Source organism: Erythrolamprus reginae, chromosome 1, assembly GCF_031021105.1.
Source record: "Erythrolamprus reginae isolate rEryReg1 chromosome 1, rEryReg1.hap1, whole genome shotgun sequence".
Classification (NCBI taxonomy): Eukaryota; Metazoa; Chordata; class Lepidosauria; order Squamata; family Dipsadidae; genus Erythrolamprus; species Erythrolamprus reginae.
The window spans coordinates 95,929,178-95,954,673 of record NC_091950.1 but is presented as its reverse complement, the minus strand read 5'-3'; the positions used below and the strand labels follow the sequence as shown (position 1 = coordinate 95,954,673).

Below are 25,496 nucleotides of genomic sequence, written 5' to 3'. Positions count from 1 at the left end.
CAGAATATTTCTCTGATTTCTCAGTATAGTTTACAGCCATATTTCCTGTGATTTCACCAGTGTATAAATCAGATCTGGTCCTGGTTAACTTTCTGAGATCATTAAACATCAGGTAGATGCTCCTAAGTAGCTGGGCTATCACTGTTCCTTATGGAATATTACAACATAGCTTTATTTTATTTTGTGCATAAAACCATGGTATCTTCTCTGCTGTTACAATAAGGCCAGTACATTGTTATTTTTAAGTTACAGTAGCAAAGCTATATTTCACATTGAATTTCAAGGAATGTAGCCTGCAAAGCAAATCATTTTTGCATCTGAGATGCATGGCAAATCCTGCTCAGACAGCCTACTGATCAATAATATTATATAATGTATTTCATATAATGTATGCTCTTTTGCTGTGGAATTAAAAATTATTTGATGGAGCTAAGAAAAGCACTGATGGAATCGCCTAGGTGTGAAAAATAATGGATGAAAGGGGATAAAGGCCCTAATCAAGGAAGGGTCAGATTATGGCCTTTCTATATTTTCATATATATTATTTATTGTTTGCTTTCCAGACTGCATAAATATTGCATAAGGCAGCATTATGTTCATACTTCTCCACTCCTGGTACAATGTAGATATGAATGTCTGCTCGTAGGAAGATAAAATCGGAGTAGGTGAAAAGGAGTTAATCTTTATTACTAAAAAAACCCCAAAAAAACCCCACCCTACAAAGTTACAAATCTCCCAAGGTTCTTCCATAACTGAATACAGCAGCTGAACTCTGGAGGACAGAAGGAAAAGGGGGGACATGATCGAAACATTTAAATATGTTAAAGGGTTAAATAAGGTTCAGGAGGGAAGTGTTTTTAATAGGAAAGTGAACACAAGAACAAGGGGACACAATCTGAAGTTAGTTGGGGGAAAGATCAAAAGCAACATGAGAAAATATTATTTCACTGAAAGAGTAGTAGATCCTTGGAACAAACTTCCAGCAGACGTGGTTGGTAAATCCACAGTAATTAAATGTAAACATGCCTGGGATAAGCATATATCCATTGTAAGATAAAATACAGGAAATAGCATAAGGGCAGACGAGATGGACCATGAGGTCTTTTTCTGCCATCAGTCTTCTATATTTCTATGTAACACATACATAAGTGATAAAAAAAGGAGAATATTTATTTCCCACTGTTGAAACGAGGGCCCATTGGTGCTCTCTGAGCTTGGCTGTTTTCATGCAGACATTTCATTACTCAAACTAGGTAACACCATCAGTTTCCTTTGAAATCGCTTTCATGCTTCTCCCCATTATAACTGCATAAGTGTGCATTTTCCTCTGGTTAATGGGTTTGGCACACTGCAACAGACATTACATTTGGGGGTTTCTAAAGAAGGTTTCCTTTATTTTGTCTCTGTTTCCTCCAAGTGAAAGTCTGTAATTACTTGTCATTGGGTGAGGCTGCTGAAGACTAAAACAATGTTATTTGAACTGGGAAGACGATGAAACATAAAAGAAGGGCAGCTTTTTATTTTCCCCTCTGAAGAATTTTGTGGAGAAATCCTGTATATATTTAAAATACTATCTGAGCTTCTGAAAACCTGATAAAAATATTCTCATCATGCCCGTCCAGGAAAGAACAGTTAAGCCTTCAGAGATATGACAATACTCCTGCACGGAATCATTGAAATGTTACCTATTTAATCAGAATCAGGGACATATTTTGCCAATACATTCCTTGTTGAAATTATTGTAGACAGTAGCTGTGAGGAAAGTCAGCTAGAAAAAAAGGGAATAAATGGAAATCTGGTCTAGATAGCTAGTGAAAAACAGCCTCTGCTGAAAGACACAAAAATATTCCAGGTTGTTAGGCACGTGAAATGAATATTTATTGACAGAATTTAGATTTAGATGGTTTAGGTTTAGATTTAGATTTGGATTTGAATTTTTTAGATTTAGATTTAGATTTGGATTTGGATTTGGATTTGGATTTGGATTTAGATTTGGATTTGGATTTAGATTTAGATTTAGATTATTTCGATTTAGATTATTTAGATTTAGATTTGGATTTAGATTTGGATTTAGATTTAGATTATTTAGATTTAGATTATTTAGATTTAGATTATTTAAATTTGGATTTGGATTTGGATTTAGATTTAGATTTATAGGCTGTCCTTCTCTTTGTGGACTCAGGGTGGCTAACAAAAAAAACAATAGTTCATTCCCAAAATGGATATTGAGGTAATGTAACTTTCCTCATAATTTTGCATTTATTTGAGCAGGTAACCCGTGAGGGGGAAATGTTATGGAAGCCTTTACTTAGGCCAGACAAACTAAACCAACAAATTTTTCGGCCCAGAAATCCAAATTCATTTTAGACTCTTGATTGCATGGCTGTACACTGGCTGTGATTCTCAACTTCATTTCCTTGCCCTCACCCCAATTTTTTAAAATAAGTGGTTCTCAATGCACTCTTTGTGTTCTCAAGGATCCTTATGGAATCCCAAAGGAAACTGCAGCCCTATTGGCTGGCTAGTCTAGGAGTCAGTGCAACAGGTGAACAACACAGTATAGTCAATAGCATAGCTCCTGATTGGTGGTAGGCTTTGGCAATTGTCCCATGAATGCTGGCAGCACATCCTCCAGTGTTACACTTTTGATGAATCTTCTAATGATGAGCCTCCACTTATAGGCTGGTATAGATAGAAGAAGGTTATGTGCCGACCTAGGGTAGGGTATTTGCTTCCTTACATTGCCAAGCATTTAGTGCTTAGATTCCTTCCACAGGTTTTTGACAGTTTGGCAGTTTCTGATATTCTGATCTGGACTGCTATCAGAGACTAAAGATATAACCGTTTCACATAGCTCGATTTGTGGTTTTGTTTTATTTCTGGCACAGCCTTTGGTTGTTCATTAAGACAGAGAATTCGTGGAATTACTCCTTAAAAACAACAGTAATTAATTATTTCTTCCCAAACAGCCTTATTCCTCTAGTTAGTTCCAGAGAATCTGAATGAAAAACTAAGACATGGGGTACATATTTTCCCCTTGTATGTATGTGGTTCCACTTGCAAACAACACTAACTGCTTGTGAACTATACAGTCTCTCTTTTCTTTTGACAGGAAAGTATGGCACAATACTACGTTGCTCTCTTTTCCCTCTTTAATTCCTTCCTGGCTTATGATAACAAGAGTTTTGTCTACCTAGCAAAGGAATAAAATGAACAAGGAAGCAGGAAATGGAAGGGATTTTAAACTGGCTCTGAGTCTGAAAAAAACTTTTTAAAACTACTCTTTGGAAATAAATCAAACACCGTTTTATCAATTCCATGTTCAGCATTTGTGCACAATTCCACTTCAAATACAGTCTTAGACAATGTTCAAACCATTTGTCTTCTTTCAATCTTTCTAATAAATGTAAATAACAAAACCATGGCCAATTATGTCCCTCTGCCAAACCTGGTTTTGTATCTATTCCATATTCTCAATATGGCATGTCTAACATAACGGTTTTTAAAATCCACATCGGCTTTGACTTTGTTGTGCTGCAAATATCTTTGCCACTCAGGTCTCAGGTCATGTCCTTTTAACTCCAAAAACCCTCTATTTCTCAGCAGCCCCCATTCTTTCATCTAAACCCAACAGCAAGCTGCAAAATATAATTTCAAATCAAATAGACCCAATTTTCCTCTTTTCTTTGTATCCTGAAATACAGTATCTTATATTTAACTTATAGGGTTTTTTTCCTCCCTGCCACACAAATTTTGATGTATCTTTTTACCACTATTTAAATGATGCATCAGTTATCAAAACATATTGTTTAGAACAGTGATGGCAAACCTTTTTTTCCTTGGATGCCGAAAGAGCATGCACGCGCATTATTGTGCATAAGCGAGTGCCCACATCCATAGTTCAATGCCCTGGGAGGGTGAAAACAGCTTCCTCCATCCCCCGGAGGCCCTCTGGAGCTGGATATGGCCTGTTTCCAAACCTCTGGTGGGCCCAGTAGGCTCGTGTTTCGCCCTCCCCAGGCTCCAAATGCTTCCCTGGAGCTCTCTGGAAGCCAAAAATGCCCTCCCAGAGCCTCTATGTGAACCAAAAATCAGCTGGCCAGTACACACATGCACATTGGAGCTGAGCTAGGGCAACAGCTTGGCTGCCAGCAGATATGGCTCCATGTACCACCTGTGGCACCCATGCCATAGGTTCACCATCACTGGTCTAGAACAAAAACATCATTCTAGAGAAGGTAGGAGTCTACTCAAGAATGACAATTGCAGTTTCTCCTAACTTGCAAAGTTTCATTCCATGTCTTAACTTACATAGTTATTTTGAAATAAGATGCATTTCATATTTGTGGTACCAAGTATGGTTTTGATTTTAGTTTCCTCTTAATTTTAAAACCTGCTTTATTCATCATTTCTCTCTGATCTTCTATTTTCGTATTTTTAAAATATCTTCGATTGTTCCTCTTAAAACATAACATAACACACTAAATTCTTTTAGTTTTCCCATTGATGTTTCAATTCCCTTTAAAAACCAATACCAATACCATTTGCAATATCCCTTATTCTCTCATCTTGTTTATGTCTCTATTCTTCAGGAACCAAAATAAGCAAGAGGGGAGAGTGAGCAAGCCTGCCCCTTTTTCAATCCCACAGACTTTATCCATTAATAATTATTTGTGCTTTCTGTGAAGCATAAAATTGAACTTTACCTATTTTATAAAGTTTCCTTTGAAGTTCATATCTTCAATTTTTTTGAATAGGAAACCGAATTAATACTTTCAAAGGCCTTCTCTATATCTGTAAATAAAATCAGCGCAGCTTGTTTTTCATTATGTTGCTCCAAATGTTCCAAAATATCCAACACATCTCTAACAATGTACTTCAAGTATATAAACCTACACTGATCCCCATGAATAAATTCTTGAAAATTTATTTTTAGTCTTTCACCCAGAATCTTTGTAAGCAACTTGTCTTTGTTATTTTATTTATTAATTGGAATTGTATTCCGCCCTTCTCTGCAGATGCCATTCTTAGGTGGAATTAATGGATTCGCAAAGTTAAATAGTTTACATTTTAAAGAAAACCTCAAGATTGCAAAATTTTACGTTTTGATGTAAATTATATGTTTTTGTAAGATTTTAGATGAGAATTCCAAAATTCTACCAGAATGCAGTGTTCTTACCATGTTTCCACAAAAATAAGATACTGTCTTATATTAATTTTTGCTCCAAAAGTTGTGCTACATCTTATTTTCAGAAGGTGCCTTATATTTCTCAAATAAGACAAATTCACAGGCAGAAAAGCTGACACCCCCAAAGAAAGTGTACCGTATGGTACACTGATTACGGTACGGTACCTGTCAGTATGGCACACACACACACAAATGATGGCACTTATATGGTACAACAGTATACTCCCGCTATTGCAGCTTCCGGCCACCAGAGGAACTACAGTCTACGCACTGTAGTGGAGACTGTAATGGCGGTGAGACAGCAGCAGACTGTGTCTGCTGTACTGGACGGTACAAAGCGATGGAAGGGGCCATCAGGGGATGCCACATTATTACGGTACCGCTATGAACAGCTTTGAATGGTACCGTATGTTTTTCCACTGTACTGTATGTAAACTTATTTTCGGGGGGTGTCTTATATTAGCAAATTCTGCAAAACCTCTGACATGCCTTACTTTCGGGGTATGTCTTATTTTCGGGGAAACAGGGTATATATGTAGTTCAAATATGAAGATTTAGGTTTATTTGATTTTGGATCTACATCTTTGCATAAGATTGCATGTTGTTGCTTCACTAAAAAGCTTACCAGTGCATTGTAGTTCAAATTAATTCTAAACTTTAGCCACATCGTATACTAATCAGGTGTAGCATTGCAATTTGTATTGTATTTGCTTACAAATTGTAGACAAATGGTAGAGAAAATAATTTCTGCATGTAGTGATTTCAAGAATATAATGTACTGAACTGACTCTCAAATTTGTTTTAAAAGTTTCCTAACTTTTTTCCCTACGCATTTTATCTAGATATTTATGAAAAAGAGAAAGCAATTGGCTTAAAATCTATAATCCCATTTATGGGAAGCCCTATAATCTTCTCTAAACTCTTAAATGATAAGATTTATACTTAATTACAGAGCATTTAAAGAGGATACAGGAAATAAACTAACTTCTACTGGCAGTGTAAATTTTATACTACAGGGTTACTGATGAGCAGATATGGTTCACTTCCTTTCTAGTTTGAGACTATAGTCTCTTTAGATTCACACATTTGTACTACACTAATCCCTCGCTACTTTGTGGTTCATCTTTTACTGATTCGCTACTTCACGGGTTTTCAAAGGGGGCTTAAATCCATTAAATCCATTGAAAATTTTAAATCCATTAAAATTCATAAAATGTTTCTACAGTACTACTGTACTCTATTAAAGAAACTGGTAGGATATCACATGTTGTTCCAGCTGAGAAACATTATAGAATGACTGTTTAATGCAAAGGGTGGGTTTTAAAAGTCCAAATACTTGTTAAATACATAAAAAGTATCTTTCCTCTACTTCACGGAAATTTGTTTTTCACGGGTGGTCTTGGAACGCATCCCCCGCGAAAAACGACTGGTCACTGTATATCCCTTCTGATTTTCTCCCATCAGATCATGAGAAAGGTATGCATTTGGAGAAAAATACCAAATTTAAATTAGTTGTATCCAGTAATGGGCAGCCAATTTTTTTACTGCCACACTGCCTGTGGTTTATTTTGTGGCCGTGGCTTGATGGTCATGTGACTGGGTAAGAGTGGCTTGCCAGCCATGTGACCAGGTGGGAGTGGCTTGAACGGTCATCATCGTTCAAGTGAACTATTAAGTCCTCCACTTACAACCTCACCAGTGTCACCCATCATCATCATTTATTTATTTGTTTGTTTTGTCCAATACACATTAATACACAATGAAGGTTATAGAGGATATATACGAGTAGAATGTATCAAAGAGAGTATAGAAGAGAAATATAGGAGTAAAATATAACTAGAGAGAATAGCAGAAAAGATAAAAGAGATAAAAGAGAGAGGAGATAGAAGAGAAGATATAGGAGATATAGGAGAGACTATAGGACAGGGGATGGTAGGCACTCTGGTGCACTTATGTACGCCCCTTATCATCATCACCACCATTATCATCATCATCATCAAAAACATCATAAAAAAAGCATGTTTTTTCTGCGCCAGCTCAGGAAGCTGAAACTGCCCAAGGAGCTGCTGATACAGTTCTACAGAGGAATCATTGAGTCTGTCATCTGCACCTCTATAACTGTCTGGTTTGGTGCTGCAACCCAACAAGACAGACACAGACTTCAGAGGACAATCAGAACTGCAGAAAAAGCAATTGCTGCCAACCTGCCTTCCATTGAGGGCCTGTATACTCCACGAGTCAAAAAGAGGGCAGGGAAAATATTTACTGACCCCTCGCATCCTGGACACAAACTGTTTCAACTCCTACCCTCAAAACGTCGCTACAGAGCCCTGCACACCAAGACAACTAGACACAAGAACAGTTTTTCCCCGAACACCATCACTCTACTAAACAAATAATCCCCTCAACACTGTCAGACTTTCTACTAAATCTGCACTTCTATTCTACTAGTTTTTCTCATCATTCCTATCACCCATTTCCTCCGACTGTAACTTATTGCTTGTATTGTAAGATTTTTATTAATATTGATTGTTTCTTCATTGCTTATTTGACCCCTATGACAATCATTAAGTGTTGTACCACATGTGTCTTGACAAATGTATATTTTTTCTTTTATGTATGCTGAGAGCATATGCACCAAGACAAATTCCTTGTGTGTCCAATCACACTTGGCCAATAAAATTCTATTCTATTCTATTCTATTCTATGATGCTGATCCTCCTCTTCCTCATCTCTCCTATATTCAGATGATAATGAGGAGGATAGGGATGGTGATGATGTTGTTGTTGTTGATGATGATGCTGATGATCATCATCACCACCATCAATCTCTCCTCCATTTAGACCACTCCGAGGCTTCCTCCACCGTTGCGAAGTTTGCCGGTCGCAACCTTCAAGTAGTAACTGAACCGGACCGGCGTTTCCTAACGCCGCGCCGCTGGCCTCCCCACCTCTCCCCGTCGCCTCCTGCCAGGCCCGATCTCCCATTGGAAGGCGGCGAGGTGGGCGGATCCCTGGATTGCATCAGAGCCCGAGGAGGGCGCCCCGGTCGGTTCTTCAAGATCCCGGAGAGAGGCGAGGGAGGGGCGGGAGGCGTGGCACGGGGGAGGGGGGGGGAGCGGAGCGGCCAGAGGGCCGGCGACTGGGGAAAAGGCGTGTGACGGTGACAGCTGGGCAGCGGTCCCGCAGGCGCTCCTCCTTCCAACCTTCCCGGAGGCTGCCTCCAGCCTTCGCCCGCTCCTTTTCAGCTTCCCCCCCCCGGACTGGAGAGGGGTCCCCGCCGGTCCCACCCTCTCCAAGCGCCCGCCGCTCCCTCCGGGAAAGCGACCCCCCCCCTTTCCCATCGCTTTCTCCTCATGGATCCCAGGTTTCCTTCGGGAGCGGGAGGCGCAGCCTTCCTTCGCCCGGCGCCCCAGCCGCTGCTCCTCCGGGCTGCGCGGCAGTGAGTCTCCCACACACCGCCGCCCCGGTCCGTTGAAACGGGACGTCTCCTCGCAGCTCTGGCGGGGGAGACAAAGCGGCTTCCCTCCTTGCCCACCTTTTGCGCGCCTGCCTCGGCTCTTCCGCTATGGACGGCGTCTTCGAGCCCTACCCCGGGGGCGCCCCCGGCTTCCTGGACTTGGGCGATTTGAACGAAGCGGATTTTCTGAACAATGTGGTGAGTGGAAGAGCGGGTGAGGTGGGAGGGGGGGTTGTTGGGGGGGGGCAGGTAAGGTTTGTAAGGCAACCCCGCCGAGGGTGGTTGTTGTTGTTGTTGGGGTGTGTGTGTGTGTGTGTGTATGCGTGTGTGTATGCCTGCTATTGGGCCAAGGCAAGAAATAGAATAAAATTAGAATAGAATAGAATTAGGATGTAATGGAACGGAATAGAATAGAATTAGGATGGAATGGAATGGATTGTAATGCAATAGAACAGAACAGAATTAGGATAGAATAGAATAGAATTAGGATGGAATAGAATAGAATAGAATAGAATAAGAATGGATTGGATTGGAATGGAAAGAATAGAATTAGGATGGAATGGATTGGAATGGAACAGAACAGAATTAGGATGGAACAGAATAGAATAGAATAAGGATGCAATGGAATGGAATAGAAAATAATTCTTTATTGGCCAAGTGTGATTGGATACACAAGGAACTGGTCACACAAGGAAAAAGGAAAGGGTTTCCTGTGTGGCAGGAGGAAGCCCAGGTGTTTGCCGAAATGCTCCTGGGTTGTTTCCCAGCGACCTCCTGTTAAAAAATCAGGATTTGCTGGTTTGCCACTTTATTGGATTTTTTAAAATAGCAGGACCCGGCTAAGTAACACATGTTGCCTACCGATCCGCATGGCCACCGTTTTCCCGGCTGGAGAATTACGCCGCTCAGGGGCCACTGTGTTTTTGTCCACCGGCCAAGGCTAAAAAAAAAAATGTGGGTTGATTTATAGTAAAAGAGCTGCATCTCATACCTAGCAGCCAGATGTGGGAGGATGCTGTAACTGACGACACTGGGCTGAACCTGGCACCAACGTCTTATCTGTTCTGTAATCTTTTGAGTGATTTATGGGCCTATCACTTGATCTCATCATTTTCAAGTGTATAGGCACTAGCCCCAAAGGGTGGTCGATGGGCAGGTGGGAACGTGGGTTGTGGCTGGGAGCTGGGATCGAAGGCATATTTGCCTTGCAACCTCAATGCAAAAACCTTAGGGAAATTGGTGGGATTCACTTGTAGATTAGTATTCATTGAAAAGTAATTCTCCTCTCTTCCCCTGCACCCCAAACAGTTAAACAAGATGCTCCATGTCTTATTTGTGGTTGTAAAGTATTTGCAAGAGAGTTCTTCAAATCTTAAAACTCATACTAGAATTTACCGGTTTGGCCATATCATGTAAATGTCACTTTGCAATAGCAAAAAGCTCTTTTTAGATCCATTATTTACTAAAATAAGAGTTTCCAGGCATGATCAGAGCAGTAACGTTAGACTGTTGATCCTTCACTCTACATATTTATCTATTCCCTTCTTGAGTTGTTTGTAGAACTTTTAATTTTCAGCACATTTAAGACAACTCTACTGCTAGAAGAGAGAGAAAAATGACAATCGTTACTAATTAATATTTTTCTCCATGATTGGTAATCACTCCGACTCTAGAATTAGTGTGAAGTTTTCATCTAAGGTGAAATGAGTTAATCTTTACATATTTCCTAGTTTTGTTTTTTTGTCTGTAGTTTGTGCAAGTTCTCCAGAACTATAGAGAGGTCCTACATGTTCAAGAAGAAAGGGAGGAAAAAAAACACCACTTACTTTCCCCCCACAATAGCAATACATAAGGACTAGAAAAGGGATAGAATAGAAATAGATACAGGACTAAACAAAAAGGAATAACTCAGTTGACTCTTTTAAAAGATGTAAATAGAATTCATTCCACTAGATATTAATGTGCTTTTGATAGGTTACTTTGCTGTGTTTTAAATTGTCAAAAGCATTATTTGTGGAAACTCATCTGAATCTACAGTACCTCTTGCCTATAAAAATAATGTCTTTTGGAAATAGGGAAAAAGTGTATTTGAAATTAAAAAGAGTATTTGTTTTAATAACTGAATTATTTATATAAATGGAAATGCTAAAGAAACAACATTGGCCATGTACATACTCTGCACACTCCATAATTAACAATCATCTATTTTCCCTAGTATATTGTGTGAATCCAGAAACTTGTTTAACTATGCCCAAGCTTAATATGAGAATATAGCCATAATGTAAAGACTCAGGAAAATAATATATTTATGTGCTTCTTTATTTACATGCATTGCCAATATTCAGTGAAAAGTCTGAGAATACTTTATAGCACATGATCCTGTGGTCTGAAGAACACCAACCATCTGTTCCCAAGGTGATTTTAGGACAGAATTTCTTGCATTACATACAATTTCTTTACAATGTTTGTAATTTGTGGGCTGAGATTTCATTTAGACAGGAAGAATCCATGCCCCCCTCCCTAGCATTTCAGACCACATTTGATTATTCTTACGAAGCATGTATTTAAGAGCAAACTGTCTTAAAATATACTGCTTTGCTGCAATTTAATATTGACAGAAACGTCGAACTATTCTGTGCCTCTTATATTTTCCACAGAAACATTTCCCCCCGCTCCTAGAATGAGGCATGCAATCTTCGGTACATCTAATTCTTTCTCAGCTATAGGAATTAAAGCCATTCTATCACAGCTGCAAAATCCATATGACCAATAGATGGCAGTAGAGAGATGCAGAAAGCAATGAATTCTTCATTGCCATCTGTGAATGTATGGATTTTTGCAGCACTCTTATTATAGCAGAACTACAAACTTTATTTTACGGGAAAGTAAAAGTACAGTGTTCCCTCGATTTTTGCGGGTTCAAACTTCGCAAATAGCCTATACCACGGTTTTTCAAAATATATTAATTAAAAAATACTTCACGGGTTTTTTTTCTATACCACGGTTTTTCCCGCCCGATGACGTCATACATCATCGCCAACTCATAATTATTGCAAATAAATAACAAAAAAATAATTATTGTTAATAAATAATTATGTTTATAAATATCAGAATCACCAAGTGTCTTATTCAATGGTGAGTACCAGTAATAATGGTGAGTAAATGGTTGTTAAGGGAATGGAAAATGATAATTTAGGGGTTTAAAGTGTTAAGGGATGGCTTGTGATACTGTTCATAGCCAAAAATGGGTTATTTACTTGCACATCTCTACTTCACGGAAATTCGACTTTCACGGGCGGTCTCGGAACGCATCCCCCGCGAAAATGGAGGGAACACTGTACTCTACTTTCAGTTACAAGAACACAAGAACAAGGGGGCAGAATATGAGATTAGTTGGGGAAAAGATCAGAAGCAATGTGAGAAAATATTATTTTACTGGCAGAGTAGTAGATGCTTGGAACAAACTTCCGGCAGACGTGGTTGGTCAATCCACAGTAACTGAATTTAAACATGCCTGGGATAAACATCTATCCATCCTAAGATAAAATACAGGAAATAGTATAAGGGCAGACTAAATGGACCATGAGGTCTTTTTCTGCCGTCAATCTTCCATGTTTCTATCTTTTCTCAGGTGTCATGGATATTCTGCATTCTTAAAGAATGAAGGAATCAATGGAGACATCATAGTACAATGACTTTAGCTATGACCTATATGGAAAAGGTGTCAGATTCAATTCATGACTGTATTTGCATGATAGGATTACCCATGTTCAACTGTACAATGGTTTGCTTTGTTTTGTGAGTTTCTGTGATATGCGGAACCAAAAAGCAACGTCATGAGAATATTGCGTAAAGTACAAGGCTAAAATACGGGTATCTAGTGTATGGCTGAGTGTGCCGTACAAACACAGCACTTGGCAACTTCAATTGGAGAAAAGTCCTGGGAAAAAGTGATGTAATAAACTTGCTTCTATTGAGAATTACTACTAGATCATGATAACTTGACTGGACAATTTGTTTAACTTGATATCTATGTAATAAAATGCACTACTGCTTTGTTTTCAATCACTGAGAGTTATACTGTACTTTTTATGGCATTTTTATAGGAGAAAAACCATTCATAGATTTAATAAAGGTTTTCTCCTATCTTATGGAGTGTTATATTGGCAACCTTTAAAATTCCTTTACCAGTGACTATATTAATAATTAATATAATAAATTGTCCTACTTTGGCTAACGTTTGCTAACCTGTCATAATTACATAAGCATGTAGAACCTTTAGAAAACTGAGGGAAATGATGGTTTTCTAGTCCAGTGTTTCCCAACCTTGGCAACTTGAAGATATCTGGACTTCAACTCCCAGAATTCCCCAGCCAGCATTTGCTGGCTGGGGAATTCTGGGAGTTGAAGTCCAAATATCTTCAAGTTGCCAAGGTTGGGAAACACTGTTCTAGTCAATATGTTAACAACAAATATTATTTATGTTATTTATGAATTCAGTTTTAAACCCTTCTTAGTGAACACATATTGTTGGCTGTTTTGTAAGGAACTTCCATAGGCATGCCATTCTAATCAAATACTGTAGTCTGTTCGTGTGGTCAAAGCGAATGTGTGTTTGTGCAAGTGTGTGTGTGTATTTGCTATTCTCTCCTTTTCTTTTAGGAATTGCTGGAAGGACAAGGTGGGACAATCAATTATAGGCAATACTCGGTGTTACCTTTACCTGCTGTTTGCAGTCCGAATAGGAAGCAAGGAAATAGCACAATTTGTCAAGAGTGGTGTGTTACTTAGTTTGCAAAGTTTCTTACTTTGCAATGATAGTTCTTGAAGAATTTTGATTATGATTATTTGTTAGTATGTCTCGGTGCAGCTCTGTGTGAAACCTTCGACATACAATCAGCAGAGTTGTTGCAGTGGTGTAGATAATGTGGGCTAGCCAGATAAAGACTCAGACTTAGTATTAACAATACAGTGGTACCTCTACTTAAGAATGCCTCTACTTAAGAACTTTTCTAGATAAGAACTGGGTGTTCCAAATTTTTTTTGCCTCTACTTAAGAACCATTTTCTACTTAAAGCCATTTTCTACTTCCGAGCCCAGAAAAATTTCCCAGGAAATTTGAGAGCGGCACGAAGATCTGGCCAATTTCCTGATATTTCCCCCTTAATCCCGGTCATCTCGGGCTTTTCTGGGCTGCCAGAGGAGCCTTTCGGTGGCGCTTAAGGAGGCTTTGGCAGTCCAGAGCAAATGAAGCATTTTCCTTTCTCTGGGCGCTTAGACAGGGAATAAACCTCTGCCAGTGCCCAGAGAAAAGAAACGCTCCCTTCACTCTGGGCAGCCGAGGAGTCACTATAGTGAAGGAAAGGAAGCAGGTCACAGCTGCAACAGCCAGTATATGGGAGGCAGTGTATGGGAGTCTCGCACCAGCTGTATGGGAGGTATGTGCTCCTCCTCGCCACCTCAGAGTCCCTCTTTTTTTTTAAGCCTTAAAGTTTTGGATTTTTTTGATTCACCTCACCTCACCTTCTTCCTTCAGTAGCGACTGTCCTCCTCCTCTTCTTCCTCCTCCCTCCCAAATTCCGAGCTTTTATTTCTTTCCTAATGGGTTTGCACGCATTATTTGCTTTTACATTGATCCCTATGGGAAACATTGCTTCTACTTAAGAAAGTTTCTACTTAAGAACCTGGTCATGGAATGAATTAGGTTCTTAAGTAGAGGTACCACTGTATTATTATTTACAAATATACAACAATATTAACAATAGATTACAAACCGCACACAGCTGGAATAATACGACTCACAAGCAAAGGTATCTCAAAGTAATTCCCCCCACAGGGAACGGTGCTGGGGCCCTGTTATGGCCAACCAGTCAAAGTTCTTAAAGATATAATCTTTACTTTCATAGACCAACATTGTTAGTTTACTATATGGCAACCCCAAAGTAGGTTATGTACGATGTACTAACTTTATTAATGCAGAAATTGCCAAAAAGCTAATCGCTATCACCAAAACTATAGTCATTTCACTTGTATTTTAGGTGCCATTCTTCTATCCAGAGGTAGCTTTAAAAAAATCTAAAAACATTTTTTGTTTTCCTTCATTTAAAAGCCAACAGAATTGATCCCAAGCCTTTCCAAGTGATACATCTATGCAATACCGTGTTTCCCCGAAAATAAGACAGCATCTTATATTAATTTTTGCTCCCAAAGATGTGCTACGTCTTATTTTTTTTCAATGAATTGTATCCTGTATCCAGCTGCAGCAAAAATGCATCCAAACACGCAGCTACATGTTGGATGCGTATTGGATGTGTTTTAAATCTGATTGATGCAGCGTTTTGCGATGCAGTTTATGGACAGCAGTGTTATATATGTTCTGTTCGGGAATACTGCGAAATGAAACATCTCCTACGTCTTACTTTCAGGGGATGCCTTATATTAGGCAATTCTATGAAACCTCTTTCATGTCTTACTTTCGGGGGTGACTTATTTTCGGGGAAACAGGGTAGTAGAAAAGTTAGGAGTCAGAAGTTCAATCATATACTGTATTTAGAATCCTATTGGGCATAAACCTCTATAGGTGCTACATTAGCAGCTTGCTAGGAAGTGATAGAATTAGACCCACAAAGCATACAACTGTCAAATCAGTGTTTCACTTACATAGTTGTCCTGAAACATTCCCTGCTTCCCATGATCCTGAACTGAAGGGAACCTGTAGTCAGATTTCATACTTGAAAAGAGTCCATGAATAAAATTAGTCTTCCTTGACATTTACTTATAGATTGCAGTGAACTGTTTAAACATAGTTTTGCACTTTTTCTGCAGTCAGCATTAGGTTTTGGCACCATTGCTTAATTTCTCCAAAAGAGCTCTATTCATACATTGTTTTTCTTAATGTTATATCATAGATGGTCCCTCTCAGATGTTACCGTCACCTTAACCGTTTTTGTTTATTCATCTTCTTCGCCTTGGCTCTTGGCCACTGACATCAAAGTCACAAAACTTTTCTGTTTCTGAAAATCCATCGTAGTCTGTGTCTGATGATGTTCGTCCATTGTGTTCAAAGAGGACCTTGACATCTAACAGGTTGTAGGCTGTTTATGATATGTCCGCAAGTGGTTGGTAACGCCTATATGGGTACAAAATGTTCTGCCACATGTTGGGCAGACAAGTGTGGGCACCATGCTCACATTAGAGAAACATCTTTCAGCTGTGGCGAGAGGGGTGTTTGCCCAGGTCCGCTTGGTGCACCAGTTGCGGCCCTATTTGGACTGGGAATCACTGCTCACAGTCACTCATGCCCTCATCACCTTGAGGTTCAACTACTGTAACGCTCTCTACATGGGGATACCTTTGAAAAGTGTTCGGAAACTTCAGATCGTGCAGAATGCAGCTGCAAGAGCAGTCATGGGCTTCCCTAAGTATGCCCATGTCACACCAACACTCCACAATCTGCACTGGTTGCCGATCGGTTTCTGGTCACAATTCAAAGTGTTGGTTATGACCTATAAAGCCCTTCATGGCATCAGACCAGAATATCTCCGAATCCCAGCGACCAGTTAGGTCCCACAGAGTTGGCCTTCTCCGGGACCCAGGGGAAGAGCCTTCTCTGTGGCGGCCCCGGCCCTCTGGAACCAACTCCCCCAGATATCAGAGTTGCCCCCACCCTCCTTGCCTTTCGTCAGCTCCTTAAAACCCACCTCTGTCGTCAGGCATGGGTGAATTGAGATATTCCCTTCCCCATGGCTTATAAAAATTTTTATGCATGGTATATCTGTATGGATGATTGGTCTCTTAAATTGGGGTTTATTTTTAAAATTAACTTAAATATCAGATTTGTTTATATTGTTTTATTACTGTTGTTAGCCGGCCCGAGTCTGCGGAGAGGGGCGGCATACAAATTTGATTAATAAATAAATAATAAATAAATTGTTGCAGAATTTGCAGCTCTGGCTTTGCAGAGTGCTCACTTCTCTTGTGCTATGGTTGCTCTTCTCTCTGGCAGCCATGGTAGATCAGCATGTGCCACGTTGATCGATCTTGTGCCAGGGTTTCCCAGGAAGTGATGACGATTTTGAGGGATTTGGAGGAGGTGTTTAACGTTTCTGTGTATCGGTCCCTTTGTCCCCCGCACGATCGCTTTCCTTTATACAGCTCGCCATAGAGGAGCTGTCTAGAGATGCATGCCATACTGTGTCTAACAATAGTGTGAATAGCAGGTTGTTCTCATTGACTTGACCAGTGTAAGAAATTTGTGGAAGATTCTGATAATTTAGAAACATAGAAACATAGAAGACTGACGGCAGAAAAAGACCTCATGATCCATCTAGTCTGCCCTTATACTATTTCCTGTATTTTTATCTTAGGATGGATATATGTTTATCCCAGGCATGTTTAAATTCAGTTACTGTAGATTTACTAACCATGTCTGCTGTAAGTTTGTTTCAAGGATCTACTACTCTTTCAGTAAAATAATATTTTCTCATGTTGCTTTTGATCTTTCCCCCAATTAACTTCAGATTGTGTCCCCTTGTTCTTGTGTTCACTTTCCTATTAAAAACACTTCCCTTCTGGACCTTATTTAACCCTTTAACATATTTAAATGTTTCGATCATGTCCCTCTTTTCCTTCTGTCCTCCAGACTATACAGATTGAGTTCATTAAGTCTTTCTTGATACGTTTTATGCTTAAGACCTTCCACCATTCTTGTAGCCTGTCTTTGGACCAGTTCAATTTCGTCAATATCTTTTTGTAGGTGAGGTCTCCAGAACTGAACACAGTATTCCAAATCGGGTCTCACCAGCACTCTATATAGCGGGATCACAATCTCCCTCTATATTTGAAATATGGATTTTAAAAAATCCCTAACCAATAATAACAGACAACTTTACACGTTAAATATTTTGCTAAGCAACAGAGGCAATCTATGGCTGTTGGGACTGTTAAATCAGGTCACATAGAGCTTGGATGGAGTAACAGGCATTTCAGATTCGATCCAACTACACATTTGACTCTGGCATAACACAACCTAGAGACTGGGAAATCAATTTTACCTTAGTGCCAATATTTTGATCTGGGAAATACTTTGTACAATAGCGTGATTCTTGAAGACTACTTCAAGGTTATATGCTTTTGAAAAGAATTTAGTAATTCCATATTCAAAAGTCATGGCTGGTTGGGGAAGTCTGGGAGTTGAAATCCACATATCTTAATTAACAAGGGAAAAAATGATTTAGGTAGACAGTTGAATAGAGCCCCCACCCAGGGCAGGAACCCAAATCAAACTTACTCCAAGAACTGCCTGCTCAACTTCTGCTTCTGTCCACCACCTCTCTGCATAATTGGAATACTCTTATTGTTAGGAAAACTTTTTCCTAATATTCTATCTGACTTTGCTTTCTTGTCACTTAAAAACCATTATGTCCCAAAAAGTTTACTACCACACTGTGGGCGTGGCTTATGCAGGATGCCCTGCATTTTCTTTCAACATCTTCACTGCAAATTGGGTACTCTGGGGTGTAGCTCCATTTTCACTACCCCACTGCGTCCCCCCCTGTCTGAGTAGCAGCCCACCCCTGCTTAATAGGCTCTTCCCTGCAAGGGGGTAAATTTCTGGGAGGCAGAGGCCAAAAGATAGGGGTGGCTGGGGCTAAATTTGGTGTATAAGACGCACTCAAGTTTTCACCCTCTTTTGGGGGGGTAATAAGGTGAGTCTAATGTTCCAAAAAAACCCAGCATCTATTCTTGACTTAAATAATTCATTCAATGACCTGTTCAGAAGCACAGAGGCACTGAATAAAGGGACTTATGACCAGCCTCCAAAGTTATGGCCGTTGCAGTACCCTTGTGATTATATGATCAAAATTTGGGCATTTGGCAGCCTTTCTGCATTTATGACTGAAAGGATGTTTCAATTTCCCCACTCATCTATCTATTCTCCTTTGGCCTGTATGCCATCCCAACTGACCTTTGCCATTGCTTCCACTGTTGACCTAGCACGCACATATTAGCCCTTTGCAAGGCAATTGCTAGTCACACCAGTCTTCCCCCAGTTTTCTGCCTGGTGGTTTCATAATAATAATAATAATAATAATAATAATAATAATAATAATAATAATAATAATAATAATAATAATAATAATAATATTTATTAGATTTGTATGCCGCCCCTCTCCGAAGACTCAGGGCGGCTCACAACAGTAATAAGAAACAGTGTAATAATGGGACAAATCTAATAATAAAAAATATATAAAAACCCCAACAATTAAAAACCATACAGTACATACATACCAAACATGAAATATAAAAAGCCTGGGGGAGATGTCTTAGTTCCCCCATGCCTGGCGGTACAGGTGGGTCTTGAGTAGAACTGAGGAAGACCATGTGGCCAGTAGTTGCAAAGGACCAGGCCAGGGACATCTTGTTAACAGCAGGAGCAATAAGACGGCAAAGGCCATCGGAGGTGATGGAGTTTGGGATGAGGACAAATGCAGATGGGACTCGGCTGTGGCTTCCCAGGGCAGCAAGAAGTCACTTTGCATCACACCGCTGATCTGATCTTGGGTTGCACTTCTTTCAGCCCAGAGTTGCAGTGTGTTCTTTCTCCAGCTTTCCTGCACTCAACAGTATACATGCCGACTCCTGGTATCCAATTTCCTTGGGCTTTCTGAGCTTCTTCCACACTGCATCATGCCACCCCCAACTTACACTGGGTCTCTCAGGGTCTCCTTCTCCGCCCCCCCCCCCCGGAGATCCCTGTTCTCTTTACATGAAACACCTTCCATTTCCTGCTTAATGACCCAGGTGTCCGGAGTTACAATAGAAACCCAGGATTATTGTCACTAAGTGATGCAATCACATGATAAGGGCCGTACATAAGTGCATTGGTGTGCCTTTCGTCCCCTGTCCAATTGTCTTTCCTTTCTCTCACTTATCATATATATTTTCTTTCTCTCATATATCCTCTCCTCTAAGTTCACTTTACTCTTATATATATTACTACATGTCTGTTTTTCTTCCTATGTATTTGTGTATTGGACAAATGAATAAATAAAATAAAATGTTGCACTTTATGGTTGCATTGCTTAGTGACAGAAATCCTGGTCCCAATTGTGGTTGTAAATTTATTTATTTGTTTGTTTGTTTATTTATTTATTTGACTTCTATGCCGCCCAATCCCGAAGGACTCAGGGCGGCTTACAACAGTATAAATACAAGAAAATAAAAGAAGTCAAATATAAAACTAAGTTATAAAGCCATTAATTTAAACCCTAATAACATAATAACTAATCCAACATGCAAACTAAGCATTCATACAATTTGGCCATTGTTGTTGTTGGTTCATGGCCCCCAGGCCTGTCGCAAAGCCAGGTCTTCATGGCCTTACGGAAGGCCAATAGGGTGGGAGCAGTACGGACATCAGGGGGGAGTTGTTTCCATAGAGCCGGGGCAGCAACAGAGAAGACCCTCCCCCACGGTCCCGCCAGCCTGCATTGCTTGGCTGACAGGACCTGGAGGAGGCCAACGCTGTGTGTTCTTATAGGTCTCTGGGAGATATATGGCAAGAGATGGTTCCGTAAATAATCTGGTCTTAATTGAGGATTATTTTTGTTAGGTATCAAAGAATCAACAGATAATCAAGCACACTTGTCCTTCTGAAAGCCAAACAGTCCTTCAAAAGTCACTGCTTCAATTCTTCAACAGTCATTTATGTCCCCATTATCTCCAGATTGGATTATTGTAATGCCTTTTACCTGGATATACTCTTAAAAGATGACTTGGAAACAGAATTAGCTGCAAAATGCAGCAGCTGGCAAACTGATACACATAAACCAACCCCAATTTCTCTGAATCGTGAAAGTGTGCTATCTAGGAATGGACATAATATTGGTGGGATCTGACCCATAAACTATTCAGTTTTATGGCAGATCAGCACCACGAGGGCATATTGAGGTTCAGGAGATGACCTGAAGGGTGAGGTAGCCAACGTTAGGAGGATCTAAAGAAGATCTCAAGTTGAGCCTGACATCTAATGGCTACACAGATAACCTTGCATCTTTCTTAGCAATTGTTGGGAGAGGAAAGTGATTTTCTTTTCTTTTTAAAAATAATCTTTATTAGTTTTTCATTAAACACACACACACACACACACACACACATATACAAAAAGAGAAAAACCATACAAACTAACAACATATAACATATACATACTATACATCTAAATCAGATAAAGCAAGTTCAATTAATTCTTATACACCTTATTACTATTAATTTCCTAATTATTTACATTTTGGGAATTGGGAAGGGATTTTCTTCTTCTTCTTCTTCTTCCAGGATGTTTTTCAAGTTTCTAATCTAGCCTAGATAGAGGGCGTTCCATCTGGCCTTCCATTCAAAGAGATCTCTCCACAAGACCGCAAAATACTTTAATATAAAGCATTAGAAATGTACGGCATGCAAAGAAAATAAAACATTTTTTAGAATAAAAGGGTTGTGTGCCATTGTGCTTAAGTTCACTGCTGTGAAGTAACATGTTATCTTCATACCAGCGAAGGGCTACCAAAATTTTTATTACCACATTGTGGGCGTGGCTTATGCAGGACGCCCTGCATTTTCTTTTAACATCTTTCAGTGCAAATTGGGTGCTCTGGGGTGGAGCTCCATTTTCACTACCCCACTGCGTTCCCCCGTCCAGGCAGTAGCCCATCCCTGCTTCATACTTTACTTTTCATCTTCCCTGACCAATCCAATTGTCAGACATGTCAAGCTAAGAGTAGATATTTCCCAGACATCTGTAATGTAGCAGGTCCTGATCTTCGAAATGAAGTAAAACTCAGAGTTCAAAGAAGGCTTTTGGCTGACTTGATTGTGTGCTGAGAAACTGAGATGTTGCTTCTACAGTCCATTACAGCCACTCTTCTCTCTTTGACAAGGAATTTGGCCCAGGGCATTTAGAAACATAGTTTTTCAGGGGAGTGGTATTGAGACAAGTAGATTCATTGTGGCTTTAAAGCAAGAAACCATCAAAAGCCACCTAACAAAATAGCTGGCATGTAACTGCATTGGAGTAATGGTACACAGAACATGCACAAAGCACTTATCTCAGTCACCAAGAATAGTCTAGAGCAGGGGCCTCCAACCTTGGCGACTTTAAGGCTTGTGGACTTCAACTCCCAGAGTTCCTCAGGTTTGCTAGCTGAGGAACTCTGGGAGTTGAAGTCCACAAGTCTTAAAGTTGTCAAGGTTAGAGACCCCTCCTCTGGAGTGCCCAACAAGATTAGCAGGGGGCACAGGTTCAAGCATGCCTTATAGATCAGTGTTTCCCAACCTTGGCAACTTGAAGATATCTGGACTTCAACTCCCAGAATTCCCTAGCCAGCATTTGCTGGCTGGGGAATTCTGGGAGTTGAAGTCCAGATATCTTCAAGTTGCCAAGGTTGGGAAACACTGTTATAGATGGATCCATTCTTTACTTACATTAGAAGTTGGATACAAAGGAACAAGAATACTTGTACAATTTTATGTCATTGTGCTTCACTAATAGTCTCACAACTTTACCATCCTTTTTTGTAGCAGCTGGTGTCAACCATTGAAGATAAATAGTAGGCAATGTGAGAAGGACCATGTAATATTTTACACAGTGAACACTTTCATTATGAAATGTACTGGTATCTACCAGCCTAAACCACCCAGAGTCATATACTGGTACCTGGTGGATGTTTGTTCTACAACTCCTTGTCCATGCTTTCTGGGACTTATGTTAATTAAAATTCAAAATGCAGTATCTGAAAAGCACCAGATAGTCTAATCCTAATCTGATGAAGACCCAGATTGTTGGGAGCAATGTGCTGACTCTGTAAACACACTTAGAGAGGGTTGTAAAACATTGTGAAGCAGTATATAAGTCTAAGTGCTATTGCACATTAAAGCAGACTGAAGCAGGCCCCAAACTCAGCTAAATTATTATTGTGACATTATTAATTAATATTAAGCCTAAACTGCTTAATGATTGCATTGGCCTTTACTATCGTATTCCTATTTGTATTGTATAAATCTGTACAAGTTCTGATTCAACAGAGAGCTTCAAATAAATAATTCCAATTCTATTCTCTGAGCACTATTACAGACTAATTCTGTATTCCCATTGCCAGTTCGATCCTGAGCAGCTCAAGGTTGACTCAGCCTTCCATCCTTCTGAGGTTGGTAAAATGAAGACTCAGATTGTTGGAGACAATAGGCTGACTCTGTAAACCAATTAGAAGGTTGTAAAGCACTATGAAGTGGTATATAAGTGCTATTCCTACTGCTATTCTACGTTGGGACTGAACACTGTTGGAATACTTGATTCTAATGCTGGGTATATGTGAGCAAGGAATTACACATAAAGATCAAATTAAATTGATGTACTATTGTAAAATGTATAATTTATTTGAAGGTGAATGCAAAAAGACTATGGCTATTGTGAAGATCTTTTGCAAAGACAGACTAAAAGAAGTTAAAAGAAAAAGGTTTAAAAGTCCTCAATAATGGGGGAAAGATCAAAAGCAACATGAGAAAATATTATTTTACTGAAAGAGTAGTAGATCCTTGGAACATACTTCCAGCAGACGTGGTTGGTAAATCCACAGTAACTGAATTTAAACATGCCTGGGATAAATACATATCCATCCTAAGATAAAATACAGAAAATAGTATAAGGGCAGACTAGATGGACCATAAGGTCTTTTTCTGCCGTCAGACTTCTATGTTTCTATAATGTCACCTGAAAGATAAAGGAAGCAAGAGAAAGATTACCCTTCTCTGTAATCATTAAACGACCATTTAGCATTTAATTTGCACAGCAGAATGCACTTGGGTTTGTAAACTTTTAAACATTCTTTCAAAGAGATGAGAAATACAGTACTATTTTTTTTGCAAAGAATGCCAAACTTACTTAATTAAAAAAAGCTCTATGCATTTAATTCCACTTGAACATTCCCTCTCTTCTCCCAGGCTGGAACTAAAAGAACTAGCCAGGCACTCTGAGTAATTTCCATTTTTGCTGGATTCTGTGGTACAGAGTGACCTCGGCTTTCCCTGCTGTTCTAAGAGATATCTTCAGAGCTTATGTCAGCCCAGCTCTCCATCCCGTATAGAAAATAGAAACATAGAAGACTGACGGCAGAAAAAAATCTCATGATCCATCTAGTCTGCCCTTTATACTATTTTCTGTATTTTATCTCAGGATGGATATATGTTTACCCCAGGCATGTTTAAATTCAGTTACTGTGGATTTACCAACCACGTCTGCTGGAAGTTTGTTCCAAGGATCTACTACTCTTTCAGTAAAATAATATTTTCTCATGTTGCTTTTGATCTTTCCCCCAACTAACTTCAGATTGTGTCCCCTTGTTCTTGTGTTCACTTTCCTATTAAAAACACTTCCCTCCTGGACCTTATTTAACCCTTTAACATATTTAAATGTTTCGATCATGTCCCCCCTTTTCCTTCTGTCCTCCAGACTATACAGAAAATACCCTATTTTTTACTTTATAAATGGCTGACAGTATTATTATTATTATTATTATTATTATTATTATTATTATTATTATTTTATTGGGTTTGTATGCCGCCCCTCTCCGCAGACTCAGTAGCCTTTTGAGTTATGGCTAGTTACTGTACTGTAGCTTTGTTAGTCCAGCCTCAACAACTGAAAAAACACCAAATATTTTCAAGTAGGTGAATTAATTGGGGCCTAACGTGGAGCGTTTCCTTTGGAGCGGTGAGATGGGAGGCAAACAAATGTAATAAATAAATAAACAAACAAACATAATGGTGCACAATATGAATAGAACTGGTCCATTCAGTGGCTGGGATTATGGATCACAATAGGCCAAGTTTTATTTCAACCATTTCAGCCAAGTGCTATGTCATCAAATACGATTTACAAACCACAGTGGCCGAGGCCACACATTATGCCGAGGCAAACCTAACCATGCTAACCTAATCATCATGCTGTGTAAAACATGATTTACAAGTTAGCAAAATGTGCAAACTCAAGATATAGCAGTGGAAGTCTTCCTTCTTCTGTCCTCTTGTATACACGTTTTTAAAAAAAACAAAATATGTAAGAGTCTTGGAAGAACTAATAGCAATCCCCATCTTTTTCAACTTTACCAATCTTATACTAATAAATTAATGATCGTAGATTATTCTTTTCAAGTGTGTTTTTCTTCCCCTCTGACGCAAAAAATCAGGACCACATTTGAGGTTCCAATTAAGCAGGGGAATATTCTCAACTAACATTTAACACCAGGGATGTTTTCTGCCTTACCTCGCTGCCAGTTTGCTTCCTGATGGGCCGTGTGGTTGTGCTGCATGGACGCAGTGCTAAAAACCCAGCTTTTACTACATGTATAGAACCAAAAACCAAAATGGCGCTGCCATAGGCGCCTCCGAGAGAGTCAGTTTGGGGGCATGGCAGGCTTGGATTGCTGCTGGTTCTAGCAACCCAGGCCGCCAAGAACTGGTCTGAACCAGCAGGAAACCACTTTTCGCTAGCACTTGCTAGAAGTTACATAAGGGTCAACGGAATTCACAGTGGGTTGAACTTAGTACATTTGGGGCTAGGTATGGATTCTAGATTGAGCTTTCTTTCGATCTTTCTTTTGATCTCAACTCTGCCACTTCTTCTCCTACAACCCTAGAGATATTCAGAAATGTTTCAGATGCTTCAATTTCTCTCTGTATTCCATCTATATAAGTTTACATTTTCTCACACATAGAGGTCTAAGTACACTCATGAAGTGAAAAGCATCCCTGTTATATCCTATCTACAGCTCACCTGTACACAGGGGTGGGCTTCTAGTCA

At 39.6% G+C, this 25,496-nt stretch overlaps 1 protein-coding gene across 2 annotated transcripts in view; it reads left to right on the top strand.

Moving 5' to 3' along the window:
- Nucleotides 1-25,496, top strand: part of CREB3L1 (cAMP responsive element binding protein 3 like 1) — a 236,034-nt gene that overhangs the window by 68,320 nt on the left and 142,218 nt on the right. The window contains exon 1 of one of the 2 annotated variants that reach the window (XM_070760490.1): nt 8,332-8,845. The exons of the other annotated variant lie outside the window; for it this stretch is intronic. Coding sequence (XP_070616591.1) covers nt 8,756-8,845 — 90 coding nt within the window. The 5' untranslated portion in view covers nt 8,332-8,755. Of the gene's footprint in view, nt 1-8,331; nt 8,846-25,496 lie in introns of those variants that run through there. 2 annotated transcript variants of the gene reach the window in all.